This window comes from Trachypithecus francoisi, unplaced genomic scaffold, assembly GCF_009764315.1.
Source record: "Trachypithecus francoisi isolate TF-2019V2 unplaced genomic scaffold, Tfra_2.0 Lachesis_group5, whole genome shotgun sequence".
Classification (NCBI taxonomy): domain Eukaryota; kingdom Metazoa; phylum Chordata; class Mammalia; order Primates; family Cercopithecidae; genus Trachypithecus; species Trachypithecus francoisi.
Window position 1 is genome coordinate 88,691,164 of NW_022681470.1, and position 19,153 is coordinate 88,710,316.

At 42.8% G+C, this 19,153-nt stretch overlaps 1 protein-coding gene across 3 annotated transcripts in view; it reads left to right on the top strand.

Moving 5' to 3' along the window:
• CD84 (CD84 molecule) overlaps positions 1-16,480 on the top strand; it is a 38,570-nt gene extending 22,090 nt beyond the window's left edge. For 2 of the 3 annotated variants that reach the window (XM_033197450.1, XM_033197451.1), the window contains 5 exons: positions 3,454-3,705; positions 4,068-4,187; positions 6,516-6,613; positions 7,569-7,631; positions 9,232-16,480. In XM_033197450.1, coding sequence (XP_033053341.1) covers positions 3,454-3,705; positions 4,068-4,187; positions 6,516-6,613; positions 7,569-7,631; positions 9,232-9,297 — 599 coding nt within the window. In that variant the 3' untranslated portion in view covers positions 9,298-16,480. Of the gene's footprint in view, positions 1-3,453; positions 3,706-4,067; positions 4,188-6,515; positions 6,614-6,704; positions 6,869-7,568; positions 7,632-9,231 lie in introns of all 3 variants that reach the window. The other variant, XR_004433928.1, reaches the window with a different exon arrangement.
• The last annotated feature ends 2,673 nt before the right edge of the window (positions 16,481-19,153 follow it).

A 19,153-nucleotide genomic window follows, 5' to 3' on the forward strand; every position in this document is an offset into this window, starting at 1 on the left:
TCTGTTTATCTGCTTCATTGCAGAAAAACACAGAAATGTGGCTAATCCATGTTGTGACAGATGCAATTCAGGTATATAGGTCACCCACTAAAATGCAAGCTCCATAAAGGCAGGGACTTTGTATTTTGTTTATCACTGTATTCCCAGCACCTACATCATCAGATACATAGTGGCTGCTCCAGAAGTATTTGTTGAAAAAGAATGAATGAATAATATTATTCCTAGGTTTCACAGTGCTTAGCAATTGTGAATGTTTGATTAATGTAAGATGATTGAATCAGATTCTATCCAGATGGACAGCATAGTGGAAAGAACATTAATGTTGGGATTAGGCATACTTTGTCAGCTGTATGATTTTGGGCAAGTTGTTTAACCTCTCTGGCCCAAAGTTTCCTCACTTATAGGATGTAGATTGTAATTGATGGTATTAAATGAGATAATGGTAGTTGAGCTCCTAGTGTAGTGCATGCCTTAAAGTAAATGCTCAATAACTAGTAATCATTAATTTTTTAATCCTTATCCCTTTTAAAAAATCTCATTATGAAGGACTTCCTAGATGAAGAAGGCTCTGAATTAAGCTTGAATAATGTAGTCAAAAAGCCGTACCCAAATGTCAACCCTTTAGAAAATATTTAACTCATTCAAGAATTTTGGCTGAGAAAATAAAGATGGCATTCAATTTTAAGATATTTATTTTTAATCCCTTTATATGTTTAATTTTGCTTACCCAATCTTCAGAAAGTCTTCTACCACCTACAGTTAGGACAGAGTGCAGTAATATTTTAGAGAAAGATGTACTGTATATACAATAAAATCTGTACCTTATGGGTAGTTAGTTGGGAAAATAAAGAGAAGAAAACTAACATTTATTGAACACCATATATGTGTTTGGCATTCTACTATCTATTTTTAAAATATATACATTATACATATTCAAGCACTGTAACATGCACAAAAAGAGCAAATGATAATACAATGAGATGTAACTCTCTTCTCAGAGGCAGTGGCTGTAGCCAGCTTATTCTGTGTCTTCCATAGATAATTAATGTGCATACCAGCATAGACAGACAGATAGATGATAGATAAGTAAATAGGTAATTAGAATAATCTTTATCTTCAAGAGCTCATTTAATCCCCACAACAATCCTATTTAGGGAAAAAAATTTGTTCTCATGTTATAAATAAGGGAGCTGAAGCTCCATGAAGCTGTATACATTCTCCATTATCCATAGCTAGAGAGCAGTGGAGCCTGGATTCTGAACCAGGTCTCCAGTGGCTTCCACACTCTTGGCTTGGGAGGATGAAGATCTGTCAGCCATGACTCTGACTTTCTCTTCCCAGCATCTTTGTGCAGGTAACACCACTGTTCCCTGCTGAGAAAAGTGAGATGGGATCCTCTTCTTCACCACTATCCCCTATCTCCACACCCACCCCCAAAAATCTTTCTAAAAATTGGTAAATATCAAGCACTGCCTAGGCATTTTTGTAAATCAAATTTCTAAAGAAACACACATGCACACACACAAAATTTGATTCACTTTCCACTAATTGATATCATATCAATCACTATTATAGTTAATACAGGTCTTTTCCCCAAACTTGTTTTGGGTTTGCTCCAAGTCATCACTAATTCTAATATGGAATAGATCCCTCTAAAAGATTGTTAGGACCAGAATGTCTGGCTAGCTTGGAATCAAACATTTTTACAGCTTCTTACTGCTCATGTTGTGTTCCTTCACAAACACAAGATAATGGTTCTTATATCTTGTGTCTACACTTCTGAATTTATTGCCTTTCTAGACCCACCCTAATTAGAAAGTTTTGCACTAGTTCCTTCTGACTCCTCTATTCCCTTCCTCACATAGCTACAGTGGAAGAAACAAACCCCACCACAGCAACTTTGCTGAGAGGGCGCTGAACTTATTAACTCCAAATGTAGTCATTTTCTTATTCCTGGTAAAAGAAAAAACCTTACCCTTCTCCATGTCAGCTCCATTCCTAGCTACCACTTAAACTGAAATATTATTGTTCCTTAGTAACCCTTTGCTACCCTTCAACTTTTATAGTTTACTTTTTGATTGCTTAAGTAAAAACATTTTTAATGAACTTTTAAAGCAATTATAGCTTTCCACCACAGATAAAGTTAAAAAAAAAAAAAAAAGAAAATATACATACACCAGAAAACAGAACAAAAAAATAAAGATTATTTCGGCCAGGTGCAGTGGCTCATGCCTGTCGTCCCAGTACTTTGGGGGGCCAAGGAGGGTGAATCACGAGGTCAGGAGATTGAGACCATCCTAGCTAACATGGTGAAACCCTGCCTCTACTAAAAATACAAAAACATAATTAGCCGGGTGTGGTGGCAGACACCTGAAGTCCCAGCTACTTAGGATGCTGAGGCAAGAGAATGGCATGAACCCAGGAGGCGGAGATTGCAGTGAGCCGAGATCATGCCACTGCACTCCAGCCTGGGTGACAGAGCGAGACTCCATATCAAAAAATAAAAAAATTAAAAAATAGAAAAATTATTTCATGCAGTTGTGTGCTGAGAAATGTTCAATTAGCTTTTAATTGGGTGTGTATATTCATATATATAATTTATGTTTAGTACAAATTTTATTGACTTGAAGGATGTGTAGACACAGATTCATTAAGGATAATAAAATATACAATAGTCCTTATTGTAAATTCCATGTAGAATTTATTTTGCTGAGAGGGCACTACAGGATAAATTCCAATTATTCTCACAGATTGCTTTTATTGATTTTTGCTAAGCATTTATATCCCTAACCAGCCTATAGTTGTAATTGATGTGTGAGTATAGTTCCAACATGAACATTGGTTGATATTTTCATTTCTGTTAAATAATAAGAAAAAAGTGATTCAACAAAGACATACATATTGGAGCTTCATTTGTTTATCAATGACATGAGTCACTTCTTTGCTGAGTTGGATAATGGTTTCCAAACACCAGAATACTTCCTATTTTTTGTGCTATTCACAGTGTAATGGCTACAGATATTATACACTTTTAAGTTTAATCTGCATTCTTCCATTGTTATCTTAAGTCTAGAGCAACAATCTTCAAAACAGTAAATCAAGCCCTAGCTTATAGCAATTGCAAATTTCTGTGGGGCAAATACTCCTACCACAGCTGATTTTAAGACATGCAGAGTTGGAAAGACAGATACATCCATTAACAAAGGACAGATACAATAGATGTAGATAACCTCAAGAGCATAGACAGTAGGAAAATGTCAAAAAAGGATTAGAAAGTGATGAGTTTTGAGTATTTATTACCTTTATTTTTAACATAATTTATTTAATTATAAGTTTTTATAATTTAATTTTTAATGATGGCTTGCAAATTTCTGAGAATTTAACAATTGGCTCCCACAAACTAGTACAAGCCAGCTCCAGCTCACCATTGGCTCATATGTTTGCCCCTCATAGGTCGACTTGGGAAACCAAAAATTACACAGAGTTTAATGGCATCTGTGAACAGCACCTGTAATGTCACACTGACATGCTCTGTAGAGAAAGAAGAAAAGAATGTGACATACAATTGGAGTCCCCTGGGAGAAGAGGGTAATGTCCTTCAAATCTTCCAGACTCCTGAGGACCAAGAGCTGACTTACACGTGTACAGCCCAGAACCCTGTCAGCAACAATTCTGACTCCATCTCTGGCCGGCAGCTCTGTGCAGGTAACCAGCTCTGCCCATCTCTCCTGGTGAGTCTCGGAGATCACTCTGAGGAGCTGCAAGGTCTAAATGTGGGCCACATTCTCTAGGGAAATGTGCTTCCTTTATCTTTGGCCTGGTCACTGAGGCCATCACCTCCCAAGAAGCCCACTGGACATTTCTGGGTGTTCTGTGGCAGCCCCTGATCAACTCTGATTCAATTTCTCATCCTGGCTTTTCATAGCGAAAGTTTAGTTTCCCTAGGAGCTTTGGCACTCCTTTGGAGGGCACCCAATTTTCATAATGCCCCTGACTGTGGACAAACCTGCCCAGCCTCTTGGGCCTATTTCCTGAGAAACAAGACTCACTGCACCTTCTATTTTCAGACATCGCAATGGGCTTCCGTACTCGCCACACCGGATTGCTGAGTGTGCTGGCTATGTTCTTTCTGCTTGTTCTCATTCTGTCTTCAGTATTTTTGTTTCGTTTGTTCAAGAGAAGACAAGGTAGGATTTTCCCAGAAAGTAAAATGTGGAAACTCACCTTCTCTCCCCCTGGGACTGAAGCCATTTATCCAAGGTTTGGCCGAAAGGTCCATTGTTCCAGGGAATCTGCCTTCTTCCAATCCCCACCCCACCACCTCCCAGAATGATGGCTCTGAGGATGGTATGACATTACCCTGGGTGGTCTTCAGAATCCATTCCTGAGATCACCAGTATCTGGTGGGCCCAGAACATGGGTTCGAGCTTAGTACCTACATGAACAAGCTGTGCTTCACTGTACAAGTGTGTTCACCTCTCCAACTCAGTGCCCTCGTGTGTGAAATGTTTGGACTAGAGGATCTCCAGGGTCACTTCCAATTTCATTGTATTTTGATAATGACTATTGGAGAGTCATTGAGAAACATGTACTAATCCTGTACTCCATGGTTGTCACTAGATCCCTCTGAATCGCTCTGGATCATTCTGTAGTTGTGTCGTTCTCAATTCAGAAAACCTGATCTTAGACCCTCAAGGAATCATTATATCCTCCTATTCACCCATGTCTGCCCAAGAACTTCCTTTTCCCACCAATCACAATAAAATCATGGAACTTCTGCTTCCATGTTCCTGACTCTCCTTTGGGTCTGACTCCTCAGGTTCCTACTTGAACACCTTCACTAAGAACCCTTGTAAGTTCTCAGCCACAAAGTTCCTTGAATAATAATTGGAAGGGATGGGGAGTTCACAACAGAGTGGTTAAGACTAAGCATGTGCTTTGCAGCCAGTCTGGGGGTGAAAGTCCCAGCTTGACCATTTATCAGCTACCAGTTATTTTATCATTGTAAGCTTCCATTTTCTCAGTTGTAAAATATTCATAGTAATAAGGTGTGCTGCATATACTTGTGGAATTAGAGTAAATGGAATTAGAAATACAAAATACTTGGCCCAATTCCCAGGACATAGTAAGTACCTGATAAATGTTAACTAGTATACTGATAACTGATGGGCCTGGGGCATAGTACAGAGGAGGCATTCTAGAGGGAAGGGGATTTGTGACATGTGCCATATTCAAATGGCCTCACAATGGGGAGAAGGGACAGCCTGCTTGAGCCACGGGTGATCTGCAAGGTGCCTCAAAGAGATACCGTCTGCAATTCCTCACTGCCTCTTGGGAAGAGAAAAGGGATATTCTTTGCATCTATAAATGAGACAAGAGAGAGCACTCCATTTGTCTCATACTCACCAAATATGGGATGGGACTAAACTCTGAATGTTGGAGCCCTGTAATACTGCTCAGCTCAGACCTGTTATTTGTTGGTATGTTGGTGCCCTGGATTATGAAGGCCCAAAATTCTGGCCATCTTTTTTCACCTTGACCCTAAAATGTTCTGTGTTAGTACCAAAGCAAAGGAGTACACTGACGTGAATGTCTCTTCTAGCCTATACATTCTTAAAAGGAAAGACTTATCTACTGTCTTTTCTTCTCTGGGGACTCACACAGAGCCTGGAACATAGAAGGAGCTTAACAAATGCTTATTAACTGTGTGAATTGGCAGGGTGTTGTGACTCATGCCTGCAATCCCAACACTTTGGGAGATCAAGGCATGTGGATCGACTGAGCTCAGGAGTTCAAGACCAGCCTGGGCAACATAGTGAAATCCTGTCTCTACCAAAAATACAAAAAAATTGCTGGGTGTGGTGGCACATAACTGTGGTCCCAGCTACTCAGGAGGTTGAGGTGGGAGGATCACTTGAGTCCAGAAGATGGAGGTTGCAGTGAGTTGTGAGGTGCACCACTGCACTCCAACATGGGTGACAGAGTGAGACCCTGTCTCAAAAACAAACAAAAAGACTGTGAATCAATCAAACAAGCAATAAATGTTCGTGGAACATCTACTATGTGCTTAACATTGAGATGGTTACAGCAAGGTCTGCGCCAAAGGTAAAACAGTGTATAACTAGAGAGAATCAATCAAGTTAAAAAACTAAGACCGTGACATGCAAAGTCAACTAGCCATGCAAGACAGTCAGTGGTAAGTGTCAGAGACACAAAGGAAGATCCTGGGTGGAAGAGCTACATTTGACTGACCACACAGGGAGGGGTTGGGGAAATTGTCCTTGGCCTAATCCGGACTCTAGAGTAGAAGAGAATTCCCACTGATCTGTGGGTGAGGCCTCAGCCAAGTGACTCCTGAGACATTCTGGATGTCCAAGCATCCATTTCAAAGGATAGGAGCCATTTAACCCCTGGTGGCTTCCTTTCTTCATCTTAAAAAGAGAACATTGGAATAGATCATCTCTTAAAAAAACCACCTTTCACAGACTGTGGGTCTATATTTATTTGTGAGACAGATGCTGCCTCAAAGAAAACCATATACACATATATCATGGCTTCAAGGAACACCCAGCCAGCAGAGTCCAGAATCTATGATGAAATCCTGCAGTCCAAGGTGAGCTGATGCAATTCATGGACACCCCTGTGCCACCATCTCCATGACAGGGAGTCATGGGCGCCATTGCCCTCTACCTGTTTTTGTCTAGAAAGCAGCCACAGCCAAGAGTTCAGAGGTTCCAACCAGGAAATACCATGTCAGGGAAATGATGCCACGGATCTTTCTATGAGGACAGGAATGTGACCCATTGTCACCCCGTGGCAGCCTCCATGGGCTGAGGCCCTGAGTGTCCCACAGTGGGCCTGGCTCCAGGTTAGTTGAACCACGACTAGGAGCAAGGCACCCCCTAGAGGGGCCATGCAACAGAGGAGCTCCTGGTGTGAGGTGAGGGCTGCTATGTGACTACCAAGGTGGTGAACAGGTTGCTAAGGGGGCTCCGAGGCAACAGAACTGATAGATGAGTTCCCTTGAATGCCCCTCCTGGTCTAGCAGCAGCGGCTTGCTTTCCTCAGACTCAGAGTCACTGTTCCACACCCCTCCTCCCAACCCCCCTTTACCTGCCTGCCCCTCCCTCCCCTCCACCCTGGATCACCTTCTCCTGTGTCCCTACCAGCCTGCCTCCTTGAAGTCTGCATGGAATCAAGGGGGAGACTGAGGTCTGCCTCGTCAGTCTAGCACCATGCTTGGACTGGTAGGGCAGTTGGATCCATAGAGGTCATGGAAAGCTAAAATCCTGACTGAGCAGGACTCAGCCTGAACCATAGGATCCCTCCTCTTGGCCTGTGAGGTTTTTCACCCCCAAGACCCTGTCCAACTGCTACCCATATCACCCCCACCTTATCCCTTCCTGATGCTAAGCCTCTCCAGAGTTGGACGGAGCCAGAACTGAGGCCAAGGGGGAAGCCACCTAATAAATGTGGGACCAGGGAAGGATGGTGGATAGAATTAGGAAAAGGGACTTGTAAGATTGGGCCTAGGCTCCGTCCCTGAGGGGAAGATGCGTGTTTTACAGGTGCTTCCCTCCAAGGAAGAGCCAGTGAACACAGTTTATTCCGAAGTGCAGTTCGCTGATAAGGTAACCCCTTTCTGGCTTTTTATCCTTGTTTTCCTATCTCTTCCAGCCATTCTGGTGTACCCAGTCCATCCAACCAGGGACTAGCTGGTTCCCCTGGGACTCCTTGTAGTTCTCAGGACCCACTGCCTAGGGTTTTGGTCTATACATACTTCCACCCATGCACAGAGCCCCACTCCCCAGGTCAATGACCACCCACAAGTTGTCCTACTTGGGATGCTGATCCCACCCTTCAAATGCAGAAGTCCCTATGCCTCTGGACTATGGTATAGGAACTCCATCCCGTATAATACCTGGGGCCACTGCTAGCTCACAGTGTGAAAATGAGAAAACAGGTGCTTCCCTCTGAGCAGACACAGGCCCATGCCAGGTGCCCAGATGGGTGAAATGGAGCAGAAGCTGAATTTCAGTTCATTTGCTCCCTCAGCTGCTCTTTTACCACACACAGCCTGCACAACCATTTGTAGTGTCAAGTGCCTTGTGCCTTATGCCTGTGCCTTATGTCCTTCTCCACCATATGCAAAGCCCTCTGACAGGACTTTAACTTTTGGTGATCTAAGGAGGGATTGTCACTATCTGAAGGTCCTCACTGCTGCTACAGTCAGGACAGCTTTAGAGTTGCTTAAAGAATCATATTTTCTAAGTATTTCTGTTTAATAGCCGAGCTACCAAGCAGGAAGCTAAACTGAGTAAGAATTAAGAGTGATCCTATGAAGCAATAGGGAGGACATCTATGAGCTCAACGAGCAGGGTGGTGCTATTTCCTTTTAAAGAGGACTTGAAGCACAGGGCAGTTTACTTGAAAAGATAAGCCAAATGAACTGGACAACCAGATAGAGGGACCTTTACTTTCTCAGTGATCAGGAGAGGGAAGGAGGGAAAAAAAAAGAAGGGGAAGAGTGAGGAAAGAAGAGGGGAAGAAAAGGAGAAGGACAGGCAAGAAGTGAGGGTCAGGGTGTCCAGCATATTTGTGCTGGGATCTCAAGGAGAGTTGGAGGAAGAAGAGTAACCTAACTTAGAAGGAGATAAAATTTGAGGGATTAATCATGGAGTCCTGGATTGTGACATCTCAAGATAAATCCTTATAGACAAGTTAGATGATAATTATTGGGTCAACATTTAATTTAAAACCTAAGACTCCTCAAGGCAGTGGGAAGATTGTTTGCAGCCTTCTAAATGCCTAGAGCACAGGAGATGCTAGCAGTGAGTCCCCACTATGTATAGGTGAAAGTGGAGTCATTGGGATACAAAAAAACTAGGGCTCAATTAGGAACAAGGAATGCAGGTAGCTTGAACCTGAATGTTGCCTCAAGCCTATAATCAAAATCTATTCCAAATATGGCCCTGCCCCCATTCCCTCTCATTGCTCTTTTCCGGGCTAAGAAGTTAATTGCTCAGGGCCTTCCAAATCGGGGGTGGCTGGAGCAGACACGAGGGACTCAGCAAAGAACAAGACCCTGCTACCCCAGATTTTCCCAGCACGAGGCAAATCTAAGGCATCCCCCTGTGCCATTTGTTTAACTCCCCTGGGAACTTGCAGGACTGGAGTTCCCCAGCAGCACCTCTCAGTTAACATTTTCTCACATGTTCCTCTCCTGCACAGATGGGGAAAGCCAGCACACGGGACAGTAAACCTCCTGGGACTTCAAGCTATGAAATTGTGATCTAGGCTGCCAGGCTGAACTCTCCCTCTGGAAACTGAGTTACAACCACCAATACTAGCAAGTTCCCTGGATTCAGATCTTCTCTGCCTAGCTCTTACTGGGAGATTGCAAATTGCCACATCTCAACTTGTAAGCAAAGCAGGAAACCTTCTGCTGGGCATAGCTTGTGCCTAAATGGAAAATGGACGCACACCCTTCCTGAAATGGCTCCCTTCTGAAAGAATGACAAAGCATGTTACCTAGTATAGTTTTCCCAAACTTCCTCCCATCATAGCACATGTAGAAAATAATATTTTTATGGCACACTGGGATAAACAATCAAGATTGCTCACTTCCAGAAGCTGCATATGACTAGAGGCCTCTTGTGAATGGAGGTAACAACCCTGCCCAGTAACTGTGGGAGAAGGGGATCAATATTTTGTACACTTGTAGTAGGCCATGGCACACCAGCCAAGATGCTCTGCTCATAGTCAGTATGTGTGAAGATCCCCGGTGCGTGGCCTCCACCATGCATCTTGAGCAAATTAGGAAAAGGTACCCTTCGCTTGAGGCAGATGCAGCCCTTCCCCTGAGTGCATGGCTTGGAGAGCAGAATGTGGGCTGCATATAAGCACAGTCATCCCTTTGTCTGGGAATATTTGTGCAGGGCACGACAGGCTTAATAAGTCCAAACACAGATGACAGTGCTGTGTGGGTCTCTGTCAGAGTTGTGGCTCTCAGCCATGTAGACACACTCTCCAAATGGAGTGTTGGAAAATGTTCTTTCTGTACAGTCTAGAGACTGCTGGGACACTTTCCTTGACTACTACTTCAGAAACCTCATAGGATTTTCTTTCTGGCCAAGATTTCCTTCTGTATCACTCCAAGCAGCCTCAGCAGAAGAAGCAGCCATGCCCAGTATTCCCGCTCTCCAAAAGGAGTTGACCAGCTTATATTTCTCACACTTCTGGGGAACTGGGTGTAATCCAACCATCAAAATAGACCTTGCAAGAAACAGTCATTCTCCAGAAGGAACTGGGGAAATGATGGTGCAGATGATGAAACTGGGTTCATCCCAGTTCCAAAGGCTCAGAGAACTACCGGGTTTAAGCTGAGGCAGAGTGCCCCCATCCTGCATCCCCCACAAACAGACCACCAGCCAGCTTACACAGGCATTAACTCTCCACAGGGAGGAGGAATCATTCACAGCTGAGCAGGACATTCATATGATCATTTGAGGAAGTGTTTCCCTTATGTGTTAGTAAATATAATCAGCTAACTCTTAAGTCCCCATGAACAGTCCTAGGCTGGACAGCAGAAATGGGCTGCATTTAAGCAGATAAAGACATCAGTCCCAGTAAATGAATCCATAGAGTCATCTAGCACCAACTACCATTAGCACTATGTTAGGAGCTGCAAGGCCCCAAAATAGAAGATGTGCATAATGTCTGCCCTTGTGTAGCTCAGGAGACAATTCCAGCACAGACACTACAGTTAACGCTGAACTGCAGCTGCAAGTAACGGCATGAACAGTCAAAAAAGACCTTATGAGGGGGCAGGGCTGAAGCTGGACCTTGAAGGATGGATGAAATTTGGATAGAGAATGAGGAAGACAGAGGGCCTCCAAGTGAGAGAAGCATGAAAAATGAGCAGGGGCCTGGATCAGTGGGGTGTATTCAGAGCACCTCTCCAGATGCATGCTCACAGTTCCTTGCCTATGTGTGGCAGAGTGCCCCAGCCAGATGTGTGCCCTCACCCCATGTCCATTTCCATGTCCTTCAACGCCCACCTCAAATGGTTCCTCTTCTGTAAAGCTTTCCCTGGTGTCAGGAGTCAAAATTAATCAGGGACCTTTTCACACTGCTGTTTCTTCCCCTTTGGTCCTTCTATCACTAAAACTCATCTCATTCTGCCTTACTGCATAACTAATTATTTGTTTTCCTCACTACATTGTACATGTGGGAATTACAGATAGACAGAAGCCAGCTGGGGGTGGTGGTTCACGCCTGTAATCCTAACACTTTGGGAGGCCAAGGCAGGCTGATCACCTGAGGTCAGAAGTTCAAGATTAGTCTGCCCAACATGGTGAAACTCCATCTCTACTAAAAATACAAAATTAGCCAGGTATGGTGGCACACATCTGTAGTCCCAGCTACTCTGGAGGCTGAGACAGGAGAATCGCTTGAACCCAGGAAGTGGAGGTTGCAGTGAGCTGAGATCACATCACCGCACTCCAGCCTGGGAGAGACAGAGTGAGATTCCATCTCGGAAAAAAAAAAAAAAAGATAGAAGCCAATAAACATGATGCAATCAAATTCTGGCAAGCATTAAATATCAGGATGCAGCTGGGCACGGTGGCTCACGCCTGTAATCCCAGCTCTTTGGGAGACCAAGGCTGGTGGATCACTTGAAGTCAGGAATACAAGAGGAGCCTGGCCAACATGGTGAAACCACTTTTGCACTTAAAATACAAAAAATTAGCTGGATGTGGTGTTGCACACCTGTAATCCCCACTACTTGGGAGGCTGAGGTGAGAGAATCACTTGAACCTGGGAGATGGAGGCTGCAGTGAGCTGAGATCCTGCTACTGCACTCCAGCCTGGGCAACAGAGTGAGACTCTGTCTCAAAAGAAATAAAATAAAATAAAAATCAGGATGCATACATCAGAGGCTGTTCTGAGTGTAAAGGCATTTCGGAGGGAGAAGACTTTCAGAGTTAGGCAGACCAACTAAGAGGTCAGCTGAAGCACCAAACCAGTTGTAAGGAGGTGAAAGGCAGCACCCCAAGAAAAGATGTACAGGAAGGAATAAAGAGGCTTGGTCGTAAAGGATGGAGGAGCTCCAAAGTGACACTGAATAGGCTGCGTTTCTCCTAAAATAAAACCACTCCTCACTCTGTGGATGCTTTGAAGATTCATTCCTGAACATCTTTATTCTCTAATTTACCCTCTTCCTCTTCTTAATATACTCACTCAAGTAAAATTCCTAGTGTCCTAATGCCCCTGTGTGTATTGTCAAAAATAAAAATCAGAAGCAGGTTAGATCTGTTAGATCTTCCAGAAGAGCAAACCTGGGATGAAGCCAGAGCCCAGGAATTCTGAACGTGGCCTTTGGGTTTAGATTACCCTGCTCTTGTCTCTCCTCTCACTGTTTCTCTCCTGTGAATCTCCTGATTCATGAACATGTTATCTGTTCACCCTTCTCTCTAGGGCTCAGTTCTTAGAGCCTTTTACAGAAGGCTCTTTCCTTCTGTAAAATACATGTGATCTTATTTTTCCCTCCACAACTTTCCAGATGAACTAGACTGTGACCAAGAGGTCTATAAAATCAAAGCATCATGGAACAGGATCTTGTATCAGACCAAAGTGTGCCGGTTTTTTAAAATGTGCATCAAAATGGAAATCTCAGAGACAGAGCCCTCTGGTGGAAAGTTCTAGTAGGTCAGGACAGTCCCTCTGCCTGCAGACACCTTGGGCTTTACTCAACTGAGAAAATGAGGAATGTTGCAGCTCATGATTCTTAGAAAAAGAAAGTGAAGCTCGTTTAAAATATGATTTTTAAAAATCTATAGAATACTCTAAACTACACATGCTATGATGGAATAGCCTAGTTGGGCCAGCTTGGAAACCGGGCACAGGCAGGAAGGAGCCTGTCAGGTTTGGACTGTGTCCACAGAGAGCACTTCTTAGGTCCTGCCTGGAGAGAAGGAACGGCTGGGCTATATTTTCTTCCAGACTCATTATTTTTCTTCTGTTTAACTTTTCTCTGAATTTCCCTTGATTTGTATAAATGTTCTCAAGAATAATTAGTGACAATCTCTACTGGTTGTAAAATGAAGTTTGAAGGCCAGGCACAGTGGCTCATGCCTGTAATCCTAGAATTTTTTGAGGCCAAGGTGGGCAGATCACAAGGAGTTCGAGACCAGCCTGGCCAACATTGTGAAACCGCGTCTCTACTAAAAATACAAAAAAAAAAAAAATTAGCCAGGCATGGTGGCGCGCGTGCCTGTAGTCCCAGCCACTCAGGAAGCTGAGGCAAGAGAATCACTTGAACCCAGGAGGTAGAGGTTGCAGTGAGCTGAGATCACACCACTGCACTCCAGCCTGGGTGAGAGAGTGAGAGTCCATCTCAAAACAAAAAAAAAATGAAGTTTGAAGAACAAAGACAGTAAGAGGAAGTATAATGACTGGTCATAAATGTGGGCTCTGACAGTAGAGTGCCTGGTTCTGAATCCTGGTTTCTTAGTCATGTGACCTTAGGCAAGTTACTTTAACCTCTCTGTACCTCAGGTTGTCCATCTTTAAAATGGGGATAATAATAGTGCCTACCTTGTAGGGTTGATGTGGGGATTAAATGAGATGTTGTTCATACAGGAATGTGCCTGTGCATGACAAAGTTCTGGAATTTTTTTATAAGCCGTTCTTCTAGGCCTGAAATCGTCAGAAGATGCTAATCCAAATACGTGAAATAAGCTTCTTACAACAGAAATGCAGCTAGTATTATGCAAAATTAATGTTATATATCAAACTTTTAACTCTCATCCCTCCTTATTCAGATACATTTTGTTATATGCAATGTTTTTCCCCCGTTATTATACAACTGTCTATTTACCTGATGCTATATCTGCCTCCCCAGTTAGATTGAGAGAACAGGGGATATACCTAAATAATAATAATAATAAATAATAATAATAGAGAGCTCCTTGTAGGTAGGGAGCCTGTAAGAATCATTGAGGGCTTATTTTGTATACCAACTACTGAACTAGATGCTTCATACATTGTTGTCAATACTCATGACAGCCTTGTAAAGTAGAAATTAATTCTTCCACTTAACACTAAGGGTGACATAATGAATATCTTGGCAAAGTTGGAAAGCTGGGAAGACAGGATTTGAACTCAAGATTTCTTGCCACCAAGGGGCACATACTTGTACTCTGCCATGTGGCCCCTTTTTACCTCCTGTGGATTCCGCATACCTGGCACTTGGCTTTAGGTGTACATGCACCTGGCACTTTGCCTGACACACAATAGGTGGACCACAAATATCTATTGAATGAATACTTGCATATGCTAATATTTTAAGGTACTAAAAGCAGCTCAAATATATTAATATATTAATTCCATTGTTATCTAGATAACCACTCAACTTTTCTGTTGAAAATGCCCATTTAATTAAAGAAGGTTGGATAGAGCTCTTCATATGCATTTTGGACAGACAGGGGTTTCAGGTCATAAACACTCTGATGAGTTAATATAAAATGAGAGAAATCGTAAATTTCCACTACTAAAAATCACAAAAATAACAGAAACAAAAGAAGAGATAAGAATTCGGAGAATTGTGCTGAACAATTTTGTGGTTAAAAAAAAACAGCTGTGCATGTTTAGACTTAAATAAGCCCCCATCCAAGTGTGAGGAGCCCTGTAATTTTTCAAAACATATGAAAATGTTAATGCATTTTGACAAAGGACCATTAAAAAAGTCTTGAATTCTGACTTGAGGAAGCAAAGTCATGACTGATACATTCTCTAGAGACTTGCAGACTTTGGAAATTCATAAAAGAATGGATGATAATTATTAACTGCTACTGGATGATTGGCCAGACAGTTCTCAACAGCCCTGTACAAGTCTCTGGGTTTGGGATGGATCAATTCTGTGACCGGAAAATGGCCAAATCTTTGCAAAAGAGAAATATTTTTCTTATAAGATCTTATTGTGGGCAAATAATTCATAAATTATTTGTCAGAGAATCTTTAAATGCTCATAATCTCAACTCTTTCATTTACAACTTGTATTTCCAATAGTTTATGGATCATCTCTACATAGATGTCAGAAGTCACCTCAAGTTTAGTGTGTCCACAATTGAACTCACAGGTCTGTCTCTGACCTCCCACTTTGCTTTCCTTCTGTTTTTCCTATGCTAATGATCCACCATAATCAAAATAATTAACATTTATCCAGTGCCTACTATGTACTGTTCCCTGTCTTGTTTTACATTTACTCATTTAAAGCCCATAAGAAACATTAAAACTCATCTGCCTTCTGAAGAAGATACAACCATCCTCCTTTTTACAAAGTAGGAAACCAAGTCACAGAAAGGTGAAGTCTTTAAGGCTGAGTCACAGTAGCTCATCCTAGTAAATAGAAAAGCCAGGATTCAACTCCAGGGGCTGGGTGCAGAACTGCGATTCTTCACTGCTCCACCAATCAGCAGCTACCCAAGGCAGACAACTTTTTCATCCTTGGCTCCTTCATTCTCCCTGTCACCCCAGATCCCTCTACATCTAGTCAGAGAATAGGTCCTGTCACTTCCAGCTTCTCGATATGGCTCTTCTCATTCATGTGCCCTCAATCAGTCTAATTCTCTAACACACCTTCCCTCTACATGCTCACTCCCTCAGATCATTTCTTTATGACGTGTTACCTGGGTTGCTATTACATAAAGAGCGATCTTTCTAAAACAAGGATCTTATCACTTCACTTCCATACTAAAATGTTTTTCCTGGGGAACCACACTCCTTAGCAATCTGACCCATCAGACCTTCCAGGCTGTCTCCTGCCTGCTCCCTAGGCTCCAGCCACACAGAATTATCATGGGCCCACACACCCACCCAATCCTCCCATGCCTTTGCCCATGTTGTGTCCTCTGTCTGGGATGCCCTTCTCTCCTTTCTGTCTCTGACTTTTTCATACATCAAGGATTAGACTGAATATCCCCTTTGTGTGGCCTTTCAAAACCTCCGGTCCAAAGTTAAATATATAGCCCTCTATTTATACTTTTACAGCATTTGGCACACGATTACAGAGTAGTAGCTTTTTATCACATTCTCTGATAATTATATAGATATGGTATTTCTTAGCTCTTTCTCCAACTAGCTAATAAGTTGTTTTGTGTCTGAGTGCCTAATTTGTGTTTTGTATCTGAGTGCCTCAATTCCTCAAAAAAAAAGTTTATTGATTATTTCATTATTCATTTGAATGTGAAAATTATGCTCACTAGTGGCAAGTGCCACTAACCCTGTTCCAGAAGCTAGGTGTCATGTTTGCAACAAGGTATCTTATCCCCTCTACAAGTCACCTTTTATTTCAGGCATTTGTAAGTGTCCATTAATAAAGTATAGTTCATAAATTTTACCTTGTAAGTGCCTGAGAAATGAGACTACAGGCTCCATTGCAGCAGGACACAATAAATATTATTTCATAAAGCATCTATTCTCTTTTGTGTTTTACTTTGTTTTGGTTTTTGAGAGCAACAAAAATGAAGCAGATGAAACAGCAAAGGAGATAGTCCACATGATAAAAGCCCTGTGCCATCTGAAAATCTAGGCCCTGAGTGGACACAAGAGACCAAGGGATTGAGGGTATAAGACAGACAATGAAAAAAAGAAAGGCTGATGTGGAGAGATGATTGGGACCTTGGGAGGAGACTGAGAAGCTAGAGACAGGAAGGACAAATACCAGAAACAGAAAGAACCCGGAGGGCAGCAGAGGTGCTTCGTCACAGGTGGAGAAGAGAGTTCTGCCTTGATCAACCTAGAGAGAGGAAATTGAGGACTTAAATCATGTTTTGGGGGTCATCTCCCTCCAGGACAGGAGCTTTGTCTTACAATTTTTCACTCACAGTGCCCTATCACAGGAGCCGATGCCTAGTAGAGCTTAGTAAGTATTTGCTGAACTGAGTTTGGATTGGCGCTCACATATCAGGAGAGGAAAGGGCGTCCTGGAAATCACATTCAGAGTCTGAGTCCAAAATTGGAGAGTAGAAATTCTCTGTGTCACCCATAGTGCCACTTGGAGGAAAGGGATAAAAAGACTGGGCTTTTAACTGAGGAGAATGAGGTTGTGGTTCCCACAGAACTGTAGGTGCAGGGCCTCAGAATGTTTGGTAAACACTGAAAGGGAGGTGACTTACTAAGAGGGGCTGTGTGAGATAGCAAATGGTTTTTAGGCCTGAGACAAAACCACTTCCTGTATTCCCTGCCTATCAAAGAGGCCGCAGCTGCTCTGTTCTGAGCCAGACTTTGCAGATGAGCCTGGTCTTCCAGCTCCCCAGCTACATCCTCTTGTGGGGTTGAAACTGACTGCTACCCATGAAGAATTTCAGAGTCCCTGTGTAGAAACTGTGTAGGCAGATACAGCAACAATTTGAGAAGATAAACAAATTTTGCTAGTGTTTCTCCAGTGCTCTCTGAGGTTTGGCACATTTCATTTCATTTCATCTACACGTTAGCCATAGGACTTTCAGCTTGAGATTACCTCCACCTTCTTACCCTCACTACCTCCAATACACAACATCACTGATTTACACAATGCCCATTCATTCATTCCTCTGGGATAAACTCAAGTGTCCCTTCCTGGGGAAAGTTTTCCCTGTTCCTCCAGGCCACATCTGATGCCCACATTTTGTGCTCATAGTATAATACCGCTTGCCTTTACAGCAATTTTCAATTTTGTCTTTAAATATTTCTCCCTGTGATTATTTGACTAATTGCTCTCTTCCGTCACTGGACTGTGAGTTCCATCAGGACACAGATCATGTTTTGTCACCATTTGTATCCACAGTGCCTGACCCAGTGCAAGTAGTCCTCAATTTGTAATACTTTAATTATTGAAGATGCAATAGTTTATCAGCCTTTAATTGCCTTAGCTGCGATGTTACAATCCTTTGGCATATGTATCAATGACAAAGCCAGATATTCTGTTTATTTCTAAAGTATATTACCTTCATAGATTCTATAAAACCATTGGTTGGAAATGCACTAGAAATATTGATTTTACCTGCTATGCAGGAAACACAGAAGAGTTAACACAGCAGGCCTAAAACTGCCGTCCTTTGAAGGGCATGCTTATAAGGTTGGCCCTTGGCTGGTGTCTGGGAACTTAGACTTTGGGATGGTTCCTACCATTCCCTGATAAGGATGACTTACACTGTGCCTGAACTGTTGGCACAATGATTTGGTTTTTGCTGAATATCTGCTTTCCTTCTTAGATTCTGGAATTTTGGTGCATGCTAGGTAGAGGGTGCCTACGTTACTGACTGCAGAGAAAAACCCTAAATGCCTAGGCTCCATCAAGCTTCCTTGGTAGATTACATTTCAAATATGTCACAACATGTTGTTGAAGGAATTACATACCTCCTGTTTGACTCCACTGTGGGAGGACTCTAGAAGCTTGCACCTGGTTTCCTCTGGACTTTACCCTTTTGCCTTTGCTGATTTTCTTTGTGTTGATTCGATGTAATAAATCGGCCATAACTATGGCTATATGCTGAGTCTTGTGAGTCCCCCTAGTGAATGACTGAATCTGGGGGTGGTCTTGAAAACCCCAACACAACTCCTGAATGTCACTATAATCTATCTACCTCTCTTTCACCACTAACTACAGTAGTCCAGGTTGCCATCATCTCTTACCCAGACAATAGCACTTGACCTCTTGCAGTCATGCCTGCTCCCAGTCCAATCCATTCTCTACACCACAACCAGAGTGATCTTTCCAAAACACAAATAATGGTTATATTGTCCATGCTAATGTCATCTGGTGGCAGAAAGAACCAATGGATTGCTGTGGTATAAGGCTTTGTATATGTGATAATTTATAAGTTGAAAATTTATAATTAAGCCCTGGCACAGTGGCTCACACCTGTAATCCCAATACTTTGGGAGGCTGAGGGGGGTGGATTACTTGAGGCCAGGAGTTCAAGACCAGCCTGGTCAACATGATGAAACCCCGTCTCTACTAAAAATACAAAAAAAAAAAAAAAAAATTAGTCGGGTGTAGTGGCACACACCTATAGTCCCAGCTACTCGGAAGGCTGAGGCACAAGAATTGCTTGAACCCAGGAGGTGGAGGTTGCAGTGAGCTGAGATGGTGTCACTGCACTCCAGC